At 41.5% G+C, this 18,364-nt stretch overlaps 2 protein-coding genes and 1 long non-coding RNA gene across 4 annotated transcripts in view; 2 read left to right on the forward strand and 1 right to left on the reverse strand.

Moving 5' to 3' along the window:
* Window positions 1–3,348, forward strand: part of rpl9 (ribosomal protein L9) — a 20,535-nt gene extending 17,187 nt beyond the window's left edge. The window contains exon 7 of the mRNA XM_043692816.1: window positions 3,175–3,348. Within this exon, the coding sequence (XP_043548751.1) occupies window positions 3,175–3,284 (110 nt within the window). The 3' untranslated portion in view covers window positions 3,285–3,348. The remainder of the gene's footprint in view (window positions 1–3,174) is intronic.
* A 403-nt stretch (window positions 3,349–3,751) lies between these two features.
* Window positions 3,752–18,364, forward strand: part of LOC122551228 — a 28,358-nt gene continuing 13,745 nt past the window's right edge. The window contains exons 1-3 of one of the 2 annotated variants that reach the window (XR_006312062.1): window positions 3,752–5,408; window positions 6,323–6,378; window positions 12,851–12,975. This is a non-coding gene — a long non-coding RNA (uncharacterized LOC122551228). The remainder of the gene's footprint in view (window positions 5,409–6,322; window positions 6,379–12,850; window positions 12,976–18,364) is intronic. The other variant, XR_006312061.1, reaches the window with a different exon arrangement.
* LOC122551212 (beta-klotho-like) overlaps window positions 13,144–18,364 on the reverse strand; it is a 35,956-nt gene continuing 30,735 nt past the window's right edge. Inside the window, exon 5 of the mRNA XM_043692825.1 lies at window positions 13,144–13,628. Within this exon, the coding sequence (XP_043548760.1) occupies window positions 13,297–13,628 (332 nt within the window). The 3' untranslated portion in view covers window positions 13,144–13,296. The remainder of the gene's footprint in view (window positions 13,629–18,364) is intronic.

Genomic DNA, 18,364 nt, shown 5'->3' on the forward strand with positions numbered 1-18,364 from the left:
TCTTGACTCCGCTGTGGCAACTGTCTGGGTGAAGGTATCTTTCCTTAAATCCATCTATTTGCCTGCTTCCTGGCTTTCAAACTGCACCATAGTTAGTGACCTCCCTACTAATAGGAAACGTTTCACCATGTCTGTACCTGTCAGTACTCTAACATTGTACACCTCTATCATATACATCTGTCAGACTTCCTTACCCAAGAAAAATAACCTAGCTTATCTAGTCTCTTCACAGCTAGATTGTTCTACCTCAGGCAACATCCTCATGACTCTCTTCTGCATGCTCTCTAGTGAAATCACATCTTTGTTATAGTGTGGCGACTAGAATTGGGCACAGTACTCCAGCTAATATTACATTACAGCTTCCTTGCTGTTAAATTCACTGTCTTGACTAATAAGATAAGAATTCAGTTTGTCACTTTGACCACCTCCTGCTATCTACCTGACCTGCTGCCTTCAAGGATGTTTGGAGACACATGTCGAGATGCTTGTGATCCTCTCTACATCCTAGCGTCCAACCATTCAGTTTGTTCACTTGTCTTTAGGTCCTAAAATGCATCACTTACAGGATTTAGTTCCATTTGCCACTGTACAGCTCAACTGGCCAGCGTTCCTAATCTTGTAGCCCAAGACTTTCCTCATTTACCACAACAAATTTGATATCTGTGAACATGCTGATCGTATCTCCTAATTCATGCCGAGCTCGTTAATGTACGCAACAAAAATAAGGGAACCCAGCACAGAACTGTGTGGCACACCACTGGGCTCAGGCTTCCAGTCATATAAAATTCAATCCAATTTGTTTTGACATGATCTCTGCTTCACTGAGCCATGCTAACTGTCCTTGATTTAATCCACTTTCGAAGTGGAACTTAATTCTGTCCCTTGCAATTTTTTGCAATAATTTTCGTACCACACATGTTCACATCACAGATTTGTAGTTTTCTGGTTTATCTCTACAGTCCTTCTCAAATGATGGTATTGGAAAGTGGTATTGATATTAGGTGCAGACAAAAGAGAGAGCTGAGACCATATCCAAATTTAGAAAGATCAGTCTTTGTTGCCAAGCCTCAGTTATATTGGATTTTGATTCTTGGTGGAATGGTTCAAAAGTAAACAAGATTGTACTGCTTGCTTCCTCTCTTCATAAAATCTTTTTTCCCCCTTGGGTATGATCATTTTTCTGAAAAATGAAAGCTTCAGTAGGATTCAGCTTGGCTTTTTTTAAAGCTGTTTTTACTTGTGTAATCTTGAGCTCCTGTTGAATTTATACTAAATGTTTCTAATGGGCAACTTTTTAATGTTGCATTGCTGCATCGTGGTTTGTGGATTTGTATTGCCTTTAATTTCTCTTCCAGCTCCTATTTACATGATGCATCTCTCATTAATTTTTCTGGATGAGTGATGTCCAAAAGTTCTTTAATGGTATTTGTCTATCTGAAAAGGGTGCAGTTGTTGAAATCACAGTAGACGTAATGAATTTGTGCTTAAAAAGTATTGTCTTCTCTTTTGGAGAATTGTGCAAGAGGAGAATCCTCATCTTCAGACACCTGGCAAATCTTTTTAAAGCTTTTTATGAAATTCTAAATATTCACTTTTTTAAAAAAAAAGCAGTGATGCAAGAGGATCCATATTAGTGCAGTCAGTTTCTGACTGGAGGTTGGCAAACGTGGTGCCACTGTTTAAGAAGGGCGGTAAAGACAAGCTAGGAAACTACAGACCGGTGAGCCTGACCTTGGTGGTGGGCCAGTTGTTGGAGGGAATCCTGAGGAACAGGATGTACATGTATTTGGAAAGGCAAGGACTGATTTGGGATAGTCATCATGGCTTTGTGTGTGGGAAATCATGTCTCGAAAATTTGATTGAGTTTTTTTGAAGAAGTAACAAAAAAGATTGAGGGCATAGCAATAGATGTGATCTATATGGGCTTCAGTAAGGCGTTCGACAAGGTTCCCCATGGGAGAGTGATTAACAAGGTTAGATCTCATGGAATACAAGGAGAACTAGCCAATTGGATACAGAACTGGCTCAAAGGTAGTAGACAGAGGGTGGTGATGGAGGGTTGTTTTTCAGACTGGAGGCCTGTGACCTGTGGAGTGCCACAAGGATCGGTGCTGGGACCTCTACCTTTTGTCATTTACATAAATGATTTGAGATGCGAGCATAAGAGGTACAGTTAGTACATTTCCAGATGTCACCAAAATTGGAGGTGTAGTGGACAGCGAAGAGAGTTAGCTCAGATTACAACAGATTAAGTAGCAGGACTTATACACTTAATGGTAAGGTCCTAGGGAGTGTTGCTGAACAAAGAGACCTTGGAGTGCAGGTTCATAGCTCCTTGAAAGTGGAGTCGCAGGTAGATAGGATAGTGAAGAAGGTGTTTGGTATGCTTTCCTTTATTGGTCAGAGTGTTGAGTACAGGAGTTGGGAGGTCATGTTGTGGCTGTACAGGACATTGGTTAGGTCACTGTTGGAATATTGTGTGCAATTCTGGTCTCCTTCCTATCGGAAAGATGTTGTGAAACTTGAAAGGGTTCAGAAAAGATTTACAAGGATGTTGCCAGGGTTGGAGGATTTGAGCTACAGGGAGAGGCTGAACAGGCTGGGGCTGTTTTCCCTGTAGTGTCGGAGGCTGAGGTGTGACCTTAGAGGTTTACAAAATTGAGGGGCATGGATAGGATAAATAGGCTAAGTCTTTCCCCTGGGTTCGGAGTCCAGGACTAGAGGGCATAGGTTTAGGGTGAGAGGGGAAAGATATAAAAGAGACCTAAGGGGTAACTTTTTCACGCAGAGGGTGATATGTGTATGGAATGAGCTGCCAGATGAAGTAGTGGAGGCTGGTACAATTGCAACATTGAAGAGGCATTTGGATATGTATATGAATAGGAAGGCTTTGGAGGGATATGGGCCAGGTGCTGGCAGGTGGGACTAGATTGGGTTGGGATATCTGGTCGGCATGGACGGGTTGGACCGAAGGGTCTGTTTCAATGCTGTACATCTCTGACTCTATGCCTCTAAAAGTCCATTTTTAGCTTATTCATTTAGTAGTGATCAGACAGTAGGGACATCAGAAGTACTAAAATATTAAACTGAGTTCTGAGTTGCTGCTTGTTTTCACACCGGGGGGTTTTGGTCATGCTCCATCTTTGTTCTAATTCAGTTTGTTTTATCTTTTAGCTGCTCTTATTCAACAAGCAACAACAGTGAAAAAGAAGGATATTCGTAAGTTCTTGGATGGCATCTATGTGAGCGAAAAGACCACTGTTGTTCCACAGCTCAGTGATTAACGCTCAGCTCTTTGTGATGCTCAGCACTCAGATTATAACTTTAGAATAAATTTTATGGACTGAAGATGGTCTTGTCATTATTTTGTTGTGCAGCTGCTTGTTGATTTTTATTTTTAAACCCTTTGAACAGCATTGCATTCACTTCAATATGACTTTCTCACTGCTAATACAGATTGAATTATTATAATGAGATTCTTCATCTAGTACAAAGCTACTTCAACCTTCCTCATCTTCCTTATCCCACTATTTCATTTGCTTGAGGTGGAGACAGGATAGTGGTTATAGACGAAACTAGGTAAAAACAAGGGCTGCAGATGCTGGAAACCAGATTCAAGACTAGTGGTGCTGGAAAAGCACAGCAGTTCAGGCAGCATCCGAGGAGCAGGAAAATTGACATTTCGGGCAAAAGCCCTTCATCAGGAATAGAGGCTCTATTCCTGATTAAGGGCTTTTGCCCGAAACATCGATTTTCCTGCTCCTCGGATGCTGCCTGAACTGCTGTGCTTTTCCAGCACCACTCTAGTCTAGATTGTAGAAGAAACTGTGCATCCCAGCTTTCTTGTATGCACTTGGAAGTATGTTTCTTTCCTTGACATTTGATAAGGTATCCCACGGGTAGATACTTCACAAGTGACATGTTGGGAGGTTTGTCTAGCTAATTGAATAGAGTAGGGATAAGGGCCATTTTCAGGATTGGCAGCCACTAACTAGTGGAGTACCATGTGTTGTGACCTAGGCTTGGGTGATGAAAGTCAATGTATTGTCACTAGGCTTGCAGTTAACAAACATAGGTGGGAAAGCAATTGGTGAGGATGACACAAACCCTGCAGAGGGATGTAGACTGAGCAAAAACATTGGGAGAGGTAGTCGACTGGGGTGTCCTTTATCACCGCTGTCATTTACCTTGGTGATAGGTTCAGTTAACGGTTCCATCAGGAGGGATCCTGAAAAGTAGCGCCAAGGGTGGGAATGAGGGACCATCAGATCACCTTTTACGCTGACGACGTCCTTTTGTTTCTGGCCAATCCAGAAAAGTCTGTTCCTTGACTGAAACCAGCAATTAATTCATAGTGGTTTCTTGGGTTATAGGATCAATTTTACAAAATCAGTAGCCATGCCGATAGGGGGAATTGGTGGAGGTGCCTAATCTGAAGGATTGAATGCAGTTCGTGTTTAATGGTCATCAAAAGGTTTTTTTTGTATTTGGGAATTTTTATTACCCCTTCCTTCCACCAGCTGTATAAAGCTAACTATGCACAACTACTGGAGAGGATAAAACAGAATTTGCTGCGGTGGGAGGGTTACTATTGTCATGGTTGGGCCAAAAAGCCCTGATTAAAATGAACGTTTATCCCTGCCTGTTGTACCCCATGAGAATGCACCCGTTGTTGTTACCTGGACAAGTGTTAGGGAGGATCAGTGGTTGGCTAGGATCCTGTATTTGGTGCCACAGGCATCCTCTAATTAAATTCACTAAATTGCAGCTTACATAGGGTGAGGGGAGGGTGGATGTTCTAGATTTGAAGAAATACCAAATAAGCGCCCTGTGAACATATGTTGGTGACTGGGAGCAGGGGAATTCGGAATCGATTTGGCTTGATATTGAAGCCTCGCAATCGAGATGTTCTTTAATTAATGTATTATTTATGGATAAGATGAAATCTGTGACCCAACCCAATTATTTTAAATACGATGAGAGTCTGGAGGATAATGAGGTAAGACGAGAGCAATTGGTCTAAGACTTTGCCATTTACCCTGTTGGTGGGAGCCCAAGGATTTAAACCTGGAACAATGGACTCTGACTTTAATGTATGGGAGAATAAGGGAACCTGTCTGGGTGATTTTTCGAGGGGGAGGTCCTGATGTCATTTCGTCAATTAAGTCAGAAACATGGATTGTCTAAGAGGGACCTTTTCCAATATTTCCAGATAAGGGACTATATACAGAGGAAGACCACGCTCCTGGTTCAGTGTTAAAAATCAGACATGGAGAAAAGAGTACTCTGCTGTATGGGTGCTCTTTCACTCAGTACTTTATATCATTTACAGAAAGGTCGTGCCCTGGGGGACATGGAAGGACTCTCGAACGTGGAATCCAGAGTTAGGAGAGGATATTTCATCGGAGGTATGGGAAAACATATGGGGAAATGTAAGGAAAATTTCAGTATGTAACAGAGCACAGGCCATGCAATTAAAGATCTTCCACAGGGCTCATATGGCGCCAGGGAGGCTAGCTAAGTTCAAGAGAGGAGCATCATCAGGGATGGGAGCCTCAGTGGAGGTGTGATGAGTGAAATAGAATAAAGTAGTGAGATTACTTAGATTTAGATTACTTACAGTGTGGAAACAGGCCCTTCATCCCAACAAGTCCACACCGACTCACCGAAGCGCACCCAGACTAGACCCATTCCCCTACATTTACCCCTGCACCTAACACTATGGGCAATTTAGCATATTCACCTAACCTGCGCATATTTGGACTGTGGGAGGAAACCGGAGCACCTGGAGGAAACCCACGCAGAGAATGTGCAAACTCCACACAGTCGCCTGAGGCGGGAATTGAGCCCAGGTCTCTGGCGCTGTGAGGTAGCAGTGCTAACCACTGTGCCACCCACTAGTTTTAATTATTTGATTTTACTTTAAGTTAGTATTTATTTAATATGTTTGTAATTAAGTTTAAGTTAACTAGATATGTTTGTTCTGGTAGAATGATAGGTTGTTCATTAACAATAGTACTGCCTTTTTTCTGATTTGATGGTGTTTTTTTTTGTATATAGATCTTTTGTAAAAGATTTTAAAAAGTTTTCAATAAAAATATTTATTAAAGAAATCAAGGATTCCCAGATAAGGCAGGAAAGTGATTTGTTGTCACATGTTCTGAGATACTGTGAAGTGTTTTTCATGCTGTACAGGCAGAGGATTTAATCAGCTATGATTTAATTAAATAGCGGAGCAAACTTGAACAAATGATTTTTTTTCCTGCTCCTACATCTTATGGTCACCATCTTCAATTCCACTTTTAAATGCCCTTCTTTGCAGATTTTCTCAAGAACTTGTACTAGCTATCTTTGCTGGAATGCAAATATACTTGTGTAGTAAGTATGCACTTTCTTAACAGCACTCCAAATTTAATTGAGCTGGTGATCAGTGGTGTCCAAGAGCACAATGAATTTAAAGAGCCGTGGAGAGAACTGAAAACAAATCAAAAGGGTCACAGCACAGTAGGTAGGTGCATAGGTATTTGGAGAGCCCAGAGGTAAGGAAGGAGAGTGCTTGAAACTGCAGTGGAGCATCTGTGACTAGTAACCATGATGTGAAGGAGCCAGTGTTGGACTGTGGTCTGATGAAGGAGCAGCACGCCGAACGGTAGTGCTTCCAAATAAACCTGTTGGTCTATAACCAGGTGTTGTGATTTTGAACTTAGTCTAGTAACTATCAGTGTAGTAATGCTGAAGTGCGTGTCTCTACCGCTCACCCCCACCACCCCAATTCATCTACCTACGCATCATTCTGCAATAAACAGCACAAAGAAAGGTGCTGATTTAACAGCTTGGTCTTTTGTTTAGTAAAGTATATAACCTAGTATCTCAGTACTGTGGTGTGCAGATCCTATTCCATGCAGCAATTCTAGGACTTTGTGTCTCAGCTGAGCACATACAGGATATTTTCAGTACTTGAGCAGCAGCTCTTGGCACTACGATACAGAGGAACCTCGATTATCCAGCATTCAATTATCTGAATATCTGATTATACAGCAAGATTGCAATGTTCTGATGTTCGGCTAAACTATGTTATCTGGTATTCGATTAGCTGAACGAAATACTCCCTGCCCATGTCCTTTGGACAATCGAGGCTCCTCTGTATATCTTGTAAAGCTGAGAGTTACGTGGATTCAACGTTTCCACATTTGATCGTCTTTCAGCTGAAGGATGTGCAAGTTTACAGATTAGGTGACGGCGAGGCAGTTGAGGAGGACGATGCAGGATGTTCAGTTCTGAATAATGTACTAGTGATGATTCATCTGAGGAGTGCAGTTAGAATCAAGTCCATGACACCCTATGTGGTCAGAAAGAAGATAATCAGAGGGTTAGATAAGGTGGACAGTGAGAGCCTTTTCTCCGATGGTGATAGCTAGTATGAGGGGACATAGCTTTAATTTGTGGGGTAATAGATATAGGACAGATGTCAAAGGTAGTTTCTTTACTCCGAGTAGTCGGAGCGTGGAATGCCCTGCTGCAACAGTAGTAGACTCGCCAACTTTAAGGGCATTTTAAATGGTCATTACATAGATATATGGATGAAAATGGAATAGTATAAGTTAGATGCGCTTCAGATTGGTTTTGCAAGTAGCACAACATTGAGGGCCAAAGGGCCTGTACTGTGCTGTAATGTTCTAATATAAGATTGGGAAAACAACAGTGATGCGTGACTTTTTAAGGAGCAGATAGGTATTTTTGCAGCCACTGAGATGAATCTACAATGTCCTTAATTTGCTCGTGCAAAGATCAAGGATGTCACTGAGCAGTCACAAAGCCCGCTGAGGAGGAAAGTTCATGGCCTATGTCAGTGCCATTGACAAACAGAATGAAACTATATTGTAGGTTTTGGTGGAGTTAGGCAGACAATGTCAAAAAGAACATCAAAGATAGTAATCTTAAAATAACCATATTCTCCTACACAGTGGTTAGTACAGATGTGGGAGGATAGAATGGTGAGAGATGATATGTTCTTCAAACATTAGGATGGTTCTGGGGTGATAGGATCTATATAGGTCAGAAGGGGTCCACCTCAGCAAAACTAGGGCTAGTATAGAGCCTTGCTAATGTTGTTGGCTAAATTAACTTGGAAGGACATAGTACCCATTATTAGGAAATAGCAGTAAATTGATATAATGAATGTCAGTAAGAGGGAATGCAATAAAGAATACATTTGACTTATGGTATTTGTATATAAATGCATAAATTAATGAGATGGGGTTGCATAATTGATAACTGCATGGGATTATGATATTACGATCGTAAAGGGGATCTGGCTCAAAAAAGGTTAGGACAACTGTTTAATATTTCTTGATCTATGATATGCAGGAAAGAAAAAAGGTAATGAATTTGAGGATATGGGGTTTGGGGGAGATTGTCAAGGTACTGACCACATTCTTTCAATATGAACCCCTGAAGGGTGGAATTCTTGCCCTTTAAGAAATACTATTAAACATCATTCGAGTAGTTCTTTCATTTTTCTTTGAAGAAATATTGAGTGAAGTATGTCTGTGCTATATATAGGAGATTAGAACTAGATGTGATTTAATTGAAACATACAACTCAAATGAGACTTAACAGGATATGTGCTGAGAAAATGGTTTCCCTGGCTGGGGAGTTTAGAACACTGGCTCAGAGTATAGAAATATGGGAGAATCAGTCATTTGGAATTGAGATGAGAAAATTGGTTACACAAAGGACTGTGACTTTTTAAAATTCTTATCCTGGCCATTATTCAGATATTTCTCAGGGCAGTATACTAAGCCCAACTTCTATTTCAGTGGTATTCACGAAGGTTATTCTAGGTGTACAATAAATGCTGACTTTGTCAGTGTTAAAATCTACATTCTCAAAAGAAATAAAATAAAATGTAACTCTTCTAAATTTTCTCTTTTTACTTTATAAGAAATTACTGTTATGATTAAAGGTGACTGTTGTATATGTTAGCACCTTTTTTTTAAGAGTGTGGATATTACACTAGTAACATATGAGTCTTATTTTTATGAAAAGATTTAATAATTAACTAAATCAGCTTTTCAGGATTTGTGTCGGGGACCAGGTGGACTGCAGGCTTTTAGGTTCAGAATAATCAAGAATTAATTTTAGCATTTAAAAAGCCAGTGTTGGGAAAGGTTTGGAGTAGTTTGAAGAAGTTCTGACTGGAATCAGATGGCATTAATGTCTCTCCTAAAGGATGGAAATTGTCCAGACTGGAGGCAGATAACCAATTGGACTGGTGTTTCTAAGCTATTACAGAAACATGGCTAATGAAGGGACCCAACTGGTGGCTCAATGCTCCAGGTACAGATGCTAAAGGAAGGATAGAAGGGGAGGCAAGAAAGAAGTGGGAATGGTGTTTTTGCATAGGGAAAACATCATGATGGTACTAAGAGAGGACATTCCTGAAGGATAATCCAATGAGAAATAAGAGGGGTGGGACTGTACTATAGATCCTCCCAGTAGTCAGCTGGAAATTGAGAGCAGATATGTGAGGTAATAGCAGATAACTAAGAATAATAGAGTTGTAGTAGTATAGGATTTTAATTTTCCAAACTTAGATTGGGGCAGCCAAAGTATTAAGGGCTTGAATGGGGAGGAATTTCTTGTGTGTTCAAGAAAACATTCTTAATCAATATGTAAATAGCCCGACTCGAGAAGGGGAAAAACTCAACTTCCTCTTTGGAAATAAGGCAGGTTTAGTAACTGAGGTGTTATTAGGGGAGCACTTTGGGACCAGTAACCATAATTCTATTAGTTTTAAAATATTTATGGAAAAGGATAGGTCTGATCCAATAATTAAAGTTCTAAATTGGGGCAAAGCCAATTTTGATGGTATTAGACAGGATGTTTCAAAAGTTTACTGAGGGATGCTGTTTGCAGGTAAAGGGATGTCTGGCAAGTGGGAAATTTTCAAAAGTGAGATAATGAGCGTTTAAGGCTAGCATGTTCCTGTTTGTGAAGAACAAGGCTGGCAGGAGTAGGGAACATTGGATGACTAGACATATTAAGACTCAGATCAAGAAAAAGAAGGGGGCATTTTTCAGGTATAGACAGCTGAGATCGTCAATCTTTTGAGGAGTATGGGGGTATAGAAGTACACTTAAGAGGGAAATCTGGAGAGCAGAAACTGGACATGAGAAAACTTTGGCAGTTAAGGTTAAGGAGAATCCAAATAGATTCCACAAGCGTATATTAAGGGCAAAAGAGTAACTTGAGAGAGAATTGGGCCCCTTAAAGATGAATGAGGCCATGTATGTGTGGAACCACAGGAGATGGGTGAAATCCTAAACAAAGATTTTATGTTAGTATTTACTGTGAAGTAAGACATGGAAGCTAGGAAACTCAGGGAAATAAGTAGTGATGTCTTAAAACGAGTCCAGAAAAGGGCCCACTGATATTTGCCATTTGGATGTGAATATAGGAGGGTATCATTAGTAAATTTGCAGATGACACCAAAATTGGTGCTATAGTGAACAGTGAAGAAGGGAACTTCAGAGTACAACGGGGTCTTGATCCGGTGGGCAAATGAGCCGAGGAGTGGCAGATGGAGTTTATTTCAGATAAATGTGAGGAGCTGCATTTTGGTAAGGGAAATCAGGGTAGAACTTGGATGCTTAATCGTAAGGTCCATGGGAGTGTTGCAGAACAAAGAGACCTTTGAGTACAGGTTCATAGTTCCTTGAAAGTGGAGAAGGTTAGTGAAGAAGGCATTTGGTATGCTTGCTTTTATTGGTCAGTGCATTGAATATAGGAGCTGGGAGGTCACGTCGTGCTTGTACAGAACTTTGGTTTGACCACTTCTGGAATACTGTGACCTGTTCTGGGCTCCCTGCTACAAGGTGAGAAACTTGAAAGGGTTCAGAAAAGATTTAAAAGGATGTTGCCAGGATTGAATGGTTTGAGCTATCAGAAGAGGCTGAACAGACTGGGGCTATTTTCCCTGGAGGCTGAGGAGTGATCTTACAGACAATTATAAAATCATGAGGGGTATGAATAGGGTGAATAGCCAAGGTCTTTTCCCCATATTAGGGAAGTCCAAAACTAGAAGGCATAGATTTAAGGTAAGAGGAAAAAGATTTAAAAGGGACCTAGGAGGCAACTTTTTCAGACAGAAGGTGGTGCATGTATGGAAATGAGCTGTCAGAGGAGGTGGTGGAGGCTGGTATGATAACATTTAAAGGCATCTGGATGGGTATATATATGAATATGAAGGATTTAGAGGGATATGGGGCAAATGCTGGCAAATGGGACTAGATTAATTTAGGATATCTGGTCGGCATGGAGGAGTTGGACCAAAGGGTCTGTTTCTGTGCTGTGCATCTCTGACTCTATTACACAAGAGGCTGTGCTGCAAGTCTTAAAACACATAAAGTTAGATAAATACCCAGGACCTGATCAGATATATCCCAGGACATCTTGAGAGGTTAGAGAAGAAATTGTGAGGCTCCAGCTGAGATGTATCATTGACAGCCTCAGTCAATGAAAACTGGAGTCGTTATTTAAGAAAGGTTGCAAGAAGAAGATAGGGAACTACAGACAGCTGAGCCTAACATCAGTGGTGGTAAAGTTGTTGAGCAGACTCTGAGATAAAGAATCTATGTGCATTGGAAAGGAAAGCACTGATTAGGGATAGTCAGCATGGCATTGTGTGTGGGAAATTGTGTCTCACAAGCTTTAGATTTTTTGAAGAGGTGGCCAAGAAGATAGATGAAGGCAGAGCAGTAGACATCTGCATAGACTTTAGCAAGGCCTTTGAAATGGTTCCACATGATACTCTGCTTAGTAAGGTTGGGTTACATGGGATCCAGGGAGAGCTAGCCAATTAGACACAAAATTGGCAGTGGTACAGAGTAGCTATTTGGACTGGAGGCCTGTAACCAGCGATGTGCTGCAAGGATTGGTGCTGGGTCCACTGTTTTTTCTCATTTATGATTTAGATGAGAATATATGAAGCATAGCTTGTAAGTTTGCAGATGACACCAAAATTGGTGGTATAGTGGACAGTGAAGAAGGTGACCTTAGATTACAACAGGATCTTGATCAACTGAGCTAATGGGCTGAGGAATGACAGATGGAGTTTAATTTAGATAAATGCGAGGTGTTGCATTTTGGTAAGGCAAATCAGGGCACGATTTATAGTTATTGGCAGGACCCTGGGGAATGTTGTTGAACAGAAAGACCTTGGGGTGCAGGTACATAGTTTCTTGAAAATGGAGTTGGGACGTCATGTTATGTCTGTACAAGACATTGATGAAGCCACTTTTGGAGTACTGCATAAATTCTGGTCACCCTGCTATATTAAATTGCAAAGGGTGCAAAAAAGATTTACAAGGATATTACTGAGACTGGACGGTTTGCGTTATAAGCAGAAGCTGGATAGGCTGGGAGATTTTTCTTGGAGGAGAGAAAGCAGAGGGGTGATGTTATAGATATTTATAAATTGGGGTGACATATATAAGGTGACTAGCAAAGGTCTTTTCCTCCTGGTAGAGAAATCCAAAACTAGAGGGCATGGGTATAAGATGAGCGGGGAAGGATTTAAAAGGGACCTGGGGGGCAATTTTTTCACATGGAGGCTCATGCATATGTGAAATGAGGTCCCAGAGGATGTGGTGGGGCAAATACAATTACAACATTTAATTGATATTTGGACAGGTATATAATTAGAAAAGGTTTAGAGGAATATGGGCCAAATACAGGCAAATGGGACTCGTTCGATTTAGGAGACCTGATCGGCATGGATGAATTGGCTTGAAAGGTCTGTTTCCATGTTGCATGACACTAAGAAATTTTTTTACTTAATTTATTCCAGATGGAATAACAAAGACATGTTTGGACTTTAATGGCCACCGTGTTTTGACAAGTACGTGTCAGTTGGACAGGAGAAGAATCTACAAGTTATCAAACTGTTAAAGGGGCAATATTCCCATCTGGACTGTGAGTAGCGAACTCAAAGCCTTTGTCGAGAGAGTCTGTGAGTAAGAAGGCTGATGGTAGCCATGGAATAGCTCCAGCTTATATCCTTTTGGAAGAGAGGGAAAATGGATTTTACGAGTTAAGGTTATTTCAATAAGTAAAATATGAAAAACAACAGTGATGTAAATACTACATCCAAGTTTTACCAATATATTAAATTGTCACTTCATATGAAGAAATACGTCAGCCACAATGCACAAGTTTAAAAAAATTGTGCAGATACAATACAGTCTAATGTAAAGGTGTAAAGACCAAGTACACCTGCATGTTAAAACATTTGAATCAACATGGTTTTCTTTGTCTTTTCTTGTGTATGAAAATTATTGTAGCAAGCAGTGCAGTGGTGAGCAGAAGACAGAATCCAAAGAATATAAATACTTTTTTTTCCTTTATGAGTATACACAAAGGACAATGCCTTGGTCTATCGTCCATAGGACATTGTTTGCTTGACATTCCCAAAGGAAATCCATTAGCCCTGATCAGTTTGCTGTAAAACTCAGTTGAAGTCTTTGGTTCAAGAACATTGAGGAGACTTTGGTATTGGTCATCTCGATTTGTATCCTTTGATTTCAAGGCATAGTATCCTCTGACATTGACATGGTCTAGTAGGTGTGCTGTGGACAAAAAAAGAAAATGATTGTTGCATAGCAAAACTTCTCTCAATATTTTTTTTCCACCCATACTTTAATCCTTGATAGCATTCATAGATTAATAGAAGGCTGCGTCTACTAATATCAGTCTGTAGCAGGATTTACAAAGTTTGCAAAAGTAACACTGGATTAACTTGCTTTCTGCTTTTTCTTCTTACTTCTATCTATTCGCCTCACTCCCTGCGAGAGGTCAGCCAAGTCTTGGAAATCATTATATGAGGAAGATTTCAATAAAGTTTATTTAAAACTACATTTCTTACACAGCAGTTCATTATATCAGGAAAACTCAAGTTGACTCCTGGTCAGTACACAATTTGCTGATTCCACGCAGACCAGTTGTGAAAACATCAGAATTAGCCTGAATTGGACTTCATAGTGATGTTCTTTGTACTATCAGTCCCTGTTCTGAAGACCCATGCTAGAATGCATGGATGCCTATAGCCTGAGTGCTCATTCTTAGAGTCATAGGGGTCTACAGCACAGAAAAAAGGCTCTGCAAACCATTGAGTCTGGACAAAAACAACCCAGCCTGTTCTAATTACATTTTCTATCACTTGTGTGTCTTGTTATCACAAGTGTACATCTAAATACTACTTAAATTTTATAAATGTTTCTGCCTCTGTACCTTTTATTGACGGTGACTTCCATAGTTCCACCATCATCTGGGTGAAAACAAATTCCTTACATCCCTCAAAAATCTTCACATTAAATCTATGTCATTGGTCTGTCCATTAGGGGGAATGTTTCTTCCTGTCTATGGCCCCTCATAATTTTATATATCTCAATTATGTCCCTCCTCAGTCACATCTGCTCCGAGGAAGACAATGCTTGTCTGTCAAATCTCTCTTCATACATCTCCTCAGCCTAGGTAATATTCTTTATTTTTCATTTTTCATTCACTCATGGGACATGGTTGTCGCTGGCTGGCCAGCATTTATTGCCCATCTCTAGCTGCCCTTGAACTGAGTGGACTGTAAGAAAAGGGATAATCAATCATGGACAACTAAGGAAATAGTCCTGCTCCCCCCCAAAAAAAAAGACTGTGTGTGTAAGGTCAAAGAAGTGGAGGAGTGGCATTGCTAATCAGGGATAGTACCACAGCTGCAGAAAGGGAAATGGTTGAGGAGGGTTTGCCTACAGAGTCAGTAAGGGTGGAAGTCAGAAACAGGAAAGCAGCAGTCACTTTATTGGGAGTTTTCTACAGGCCCCCCCAAGTGGCAACACAGGAATGGAGGGGCAGATTGGGAGGCAGATTTTGGAAAGGTGTAGGAGTAATGGTGTTGTTGTCATGGGTGACTTTAACTTCCCTTATATTGATTGGAACCTACTTAGTTCAAATAGTTTAGATGGAGCAGTTTTTGTCAGGTGTGTTACGAAGGGTTCCTGACATAATATGTAGATAGGCCAACCAGAGGGGAGGCCATATTGGATTTGGTGCTTGGCAACAAACCATACCAGGTGTCAAATCTGTCAGTGGGGCAACATTTCGGTGATAGTCATCACAACTCCCTGACCTTTACTATACTCATGGAGAGAGATAGGAGCAGAGAGTATGGGAAAGCAATTTGCGGGAGAGGGAATTACAATGCTGTATTCAGACAGGATCCAGGAACAGGGGCATCTAAATTGGGAATGGATATTCTCAGGGAAATGCATGAGATTGTTTAGAAGGTTGTTTAGGAAGCACTTGCTGATAGTGCTGCACAGGATTGTCCCACTGTGGCAAGGAAGGGATGGTAGGGTGAAAGAACCTTGGGTGACTAGGGCTGTGGAAATCTAGTCAAGAGGAAGAAGGAAGCTTACTTAAGGTTGAGGAGGCAAGGATCAGACTGGGCTTTAGAGAGTTACAAGGTAGCCAGGAAGGAAGTGAAGAATGTACTTAGGACAGCTAGAAGGTGACATGAAAAAGCTTTATTGGGTAGGATGAAGGAAAACCCTAAGGTGTTCTGCACTAACGTGAGGAACAACAGGATGGCCAAAGTGATGGTAGGGCTGATCAGAGATAGTGGAGTGAACTTGTGCCTGGAGTTGGAGGAAGATGGGGAGGTCCTTAATGAATAAAAGGTAAAGAGTGGGGTTGAATGAATGCTTTTCTGGCTGACAATCAGTGGCTCATGGTGTGTCTCAGGAATCAGTGTTGGGACCACAATTGGAATTTAGAAGAATGAGGGGTAAGTGGAGACAAGTAAGTGGAGCTGAGTTCACAAACAGATCAGCCATGATCTTATTGAATGGCGGAGCAGGAGCAGGCCATCTGGCCCATCGAGCCTGCTATTTCTTATGTTCTTATGAGTGGCTTAGAATCAACCACATTGCTGTGGGTCTGGAGTCATATACAGACCAGACTAGGTGAAGGTGGCAGATTTCCTCACCTTAAGGACATTAGTAACCCAAATGGGTTCTTCTGACAATCAGCAATGGTTTCATGATCTTCAGTTGATTCTTCATTCCAGATTTTAACAAGCATTCAATTGAAATTCCACCATTTGCTATGGTGGGATTTGAACTGGGTGCCCAGAATATTAGCTGAGTTTCTGGATTCATAGTTTAGCAATAAAATCACTAGACCATTGCCTCCCTTAGGAACAGCTGGTAACATCTGCAGCCTCTCCAGTGCAATCACATTCCTCCTATAAAGTGGATTCCAGAACTCCACTCAACACTCTGGCCGTGGCCTAACCAACCTTTTATACAGTCTCTGTTCTTAAACTTTTGGCTTCAGCTGATAAAGGCAAGTATTCCATATGCCTTCTTAATCATTTCTATCCATCTGTCCCACTTCCTTAAGGGATGAGTGAATTGCATACCAAGGTCCTGCTGATCTTCTGTGCTTCCCAGGGTCCTAGTATTCATCATGTATTCCCTTGCCTTGTTTGTCCTGCACAAGTGCATCACCTCATGTTCATCAGGATTGAATTTTATTTGCCGTTGATCAATCTATCTGACCAGCTTGACTACATCCCCCTCTAATCTAAGACTATTCTCGCCATTATTAACCATCACATCAATTTTCTTACCACCTGTGGACTTGCTGATCAACCCTCCTACATTCAAGTCTAAATCATTTATAGTGAATAATATACCACAAACAGCAAAGGCCTGAACATTGAATCCCACAGAGCTCCATTGAACACAGCTTTCCAGTCACAAAAACATGCCTTGACCATCCTCAGCTTTCTTCCATTCAGCCAGTTGTGATCAATTTGTCAAATTTCCTTGCAGTTACTTTTGATGTCACTCTCCCATACGGGGCCTTATCAAAGCCAACCTGAAGTCCAAGCAGACTGTGTCAAATCCATTGTCCTTATCTCGGCATCTGGTTACCTCTTTGAAAAATTCAGTAAATTTGGTTAGAAATAACGTCTGAAAATGTGTTGCTGGAAAAGCGCAGCAGGTCAGGCAGCATCCAAGGAGCAGGAGAATCGACATTTCGGGCATGAGCCCTTATTCCTGATCTCCAGCATCTGCAAGTCCTCACTTTCTCCTAGAAATAACGTCACCCTAACAAAATCATATTGACTACACTTGATTAATCCCTGTCTCTCCAAGTGCAGATTTATTCTGTCCCTCAAGTCAGGCTGACTAGCCTGTAGTTTCCTGGCTTAACCATTGCTCCCTTCTGAAATAACAATACCACGTTGGCTGTCCTCCAGTACTCCAGCACCTCTCCTATGGTCAGGGAGGAATGGGAAATTGTTGCCAGCACCCCTGCTATTTCCTGCAATGCCTCACACATTAGCCTGTGATACATTTCATCCAGCATTGGAGACTTATCTAAGTTTAAGATTGCCAGACCACTCCGAACCTTCTCCATGACAGCCCATCATTTTTCTGTAGAAGCAGGGGGAATTATTTCTGAGTTGACTCCTGCCTTCTCTTATTCTTTAAACGTGGTTTGCTCCTGAAAGAATTGATACCTAAAAATTAGAACACAAATTCTCTAACTTAGTTCTCCTTCCTCTACTCATTGACTCAGCATTGATCAAAGATAGACTATGTGATATGCCTGCTCTATTTAGTTCAATGCTGCAACATCTATGACTAAGATATATTTTCTTTGTAGTCAAGCAACAATTGTTCCATTGAAAATTAATTTGAGGAGAAAATCCAAATGTAAAGATTTTAAACTCAAGTTGCATGAGCTAATGGGCAGCATGGTGGCTTAGTGGTTAGCACTGCTGCCTCACAGCGCCAGGGACCCGGGTTCGATTCCAGCCTTGGACGGCTGTCTGTGTGGAGTTTGCAGGTTCTCCCTGTGTCTGTGTGGGTTTCGTCCGGATGCTCTGGTTTCCTAGACTTCTCCATTTCTATCTCGGGCGACCGACTCAACACGGACATTTACTATAAACCAACCGACTCCCACAGCTACCTAGATTACACCTCCTCCCACCCTGCTCTCTGTAAAAACGCCATCCCATATTCCCAATTCCTTCGCCTCCGCCGCATCTGCTCCCAGGAGGACCAATTCCAATACCGAACAACCCAGATGGCCTCCTTCTTCAAAGACCGCAATTTCCCCTCAGACGTGGTTGACGATGCTCTCCACCGCATCTCCTCCACTTCCCGCTCCTCCGCCCCTGAACCTCGCCCCTCCGAACGGACCCCACCACCAAGGAGATATTTCCCTCCCCTCCCCTATCAGCGTTCCGGAAAGACCACTCCCTCCGCGACTCCCTCATCAGGTCCACACCACCCAACCT

Source organism: Chiloscyllium plagiosum, chromosome 1 (assembly GCF_004010195.1).
Source record: "Chiloscyllium plagiosum isolate BGI_BamShark_2017 chromosome 1, ASM401019v2, whole genome shotgun sequence".
NCBI classification, from domain to species: Eukaryota; Metazoa; Chordata; class Chondrichthyes; order Orectolobiformes; family Hemiscylliidae; genus Chiloscyllium; species Chiloscyllium plagiosum.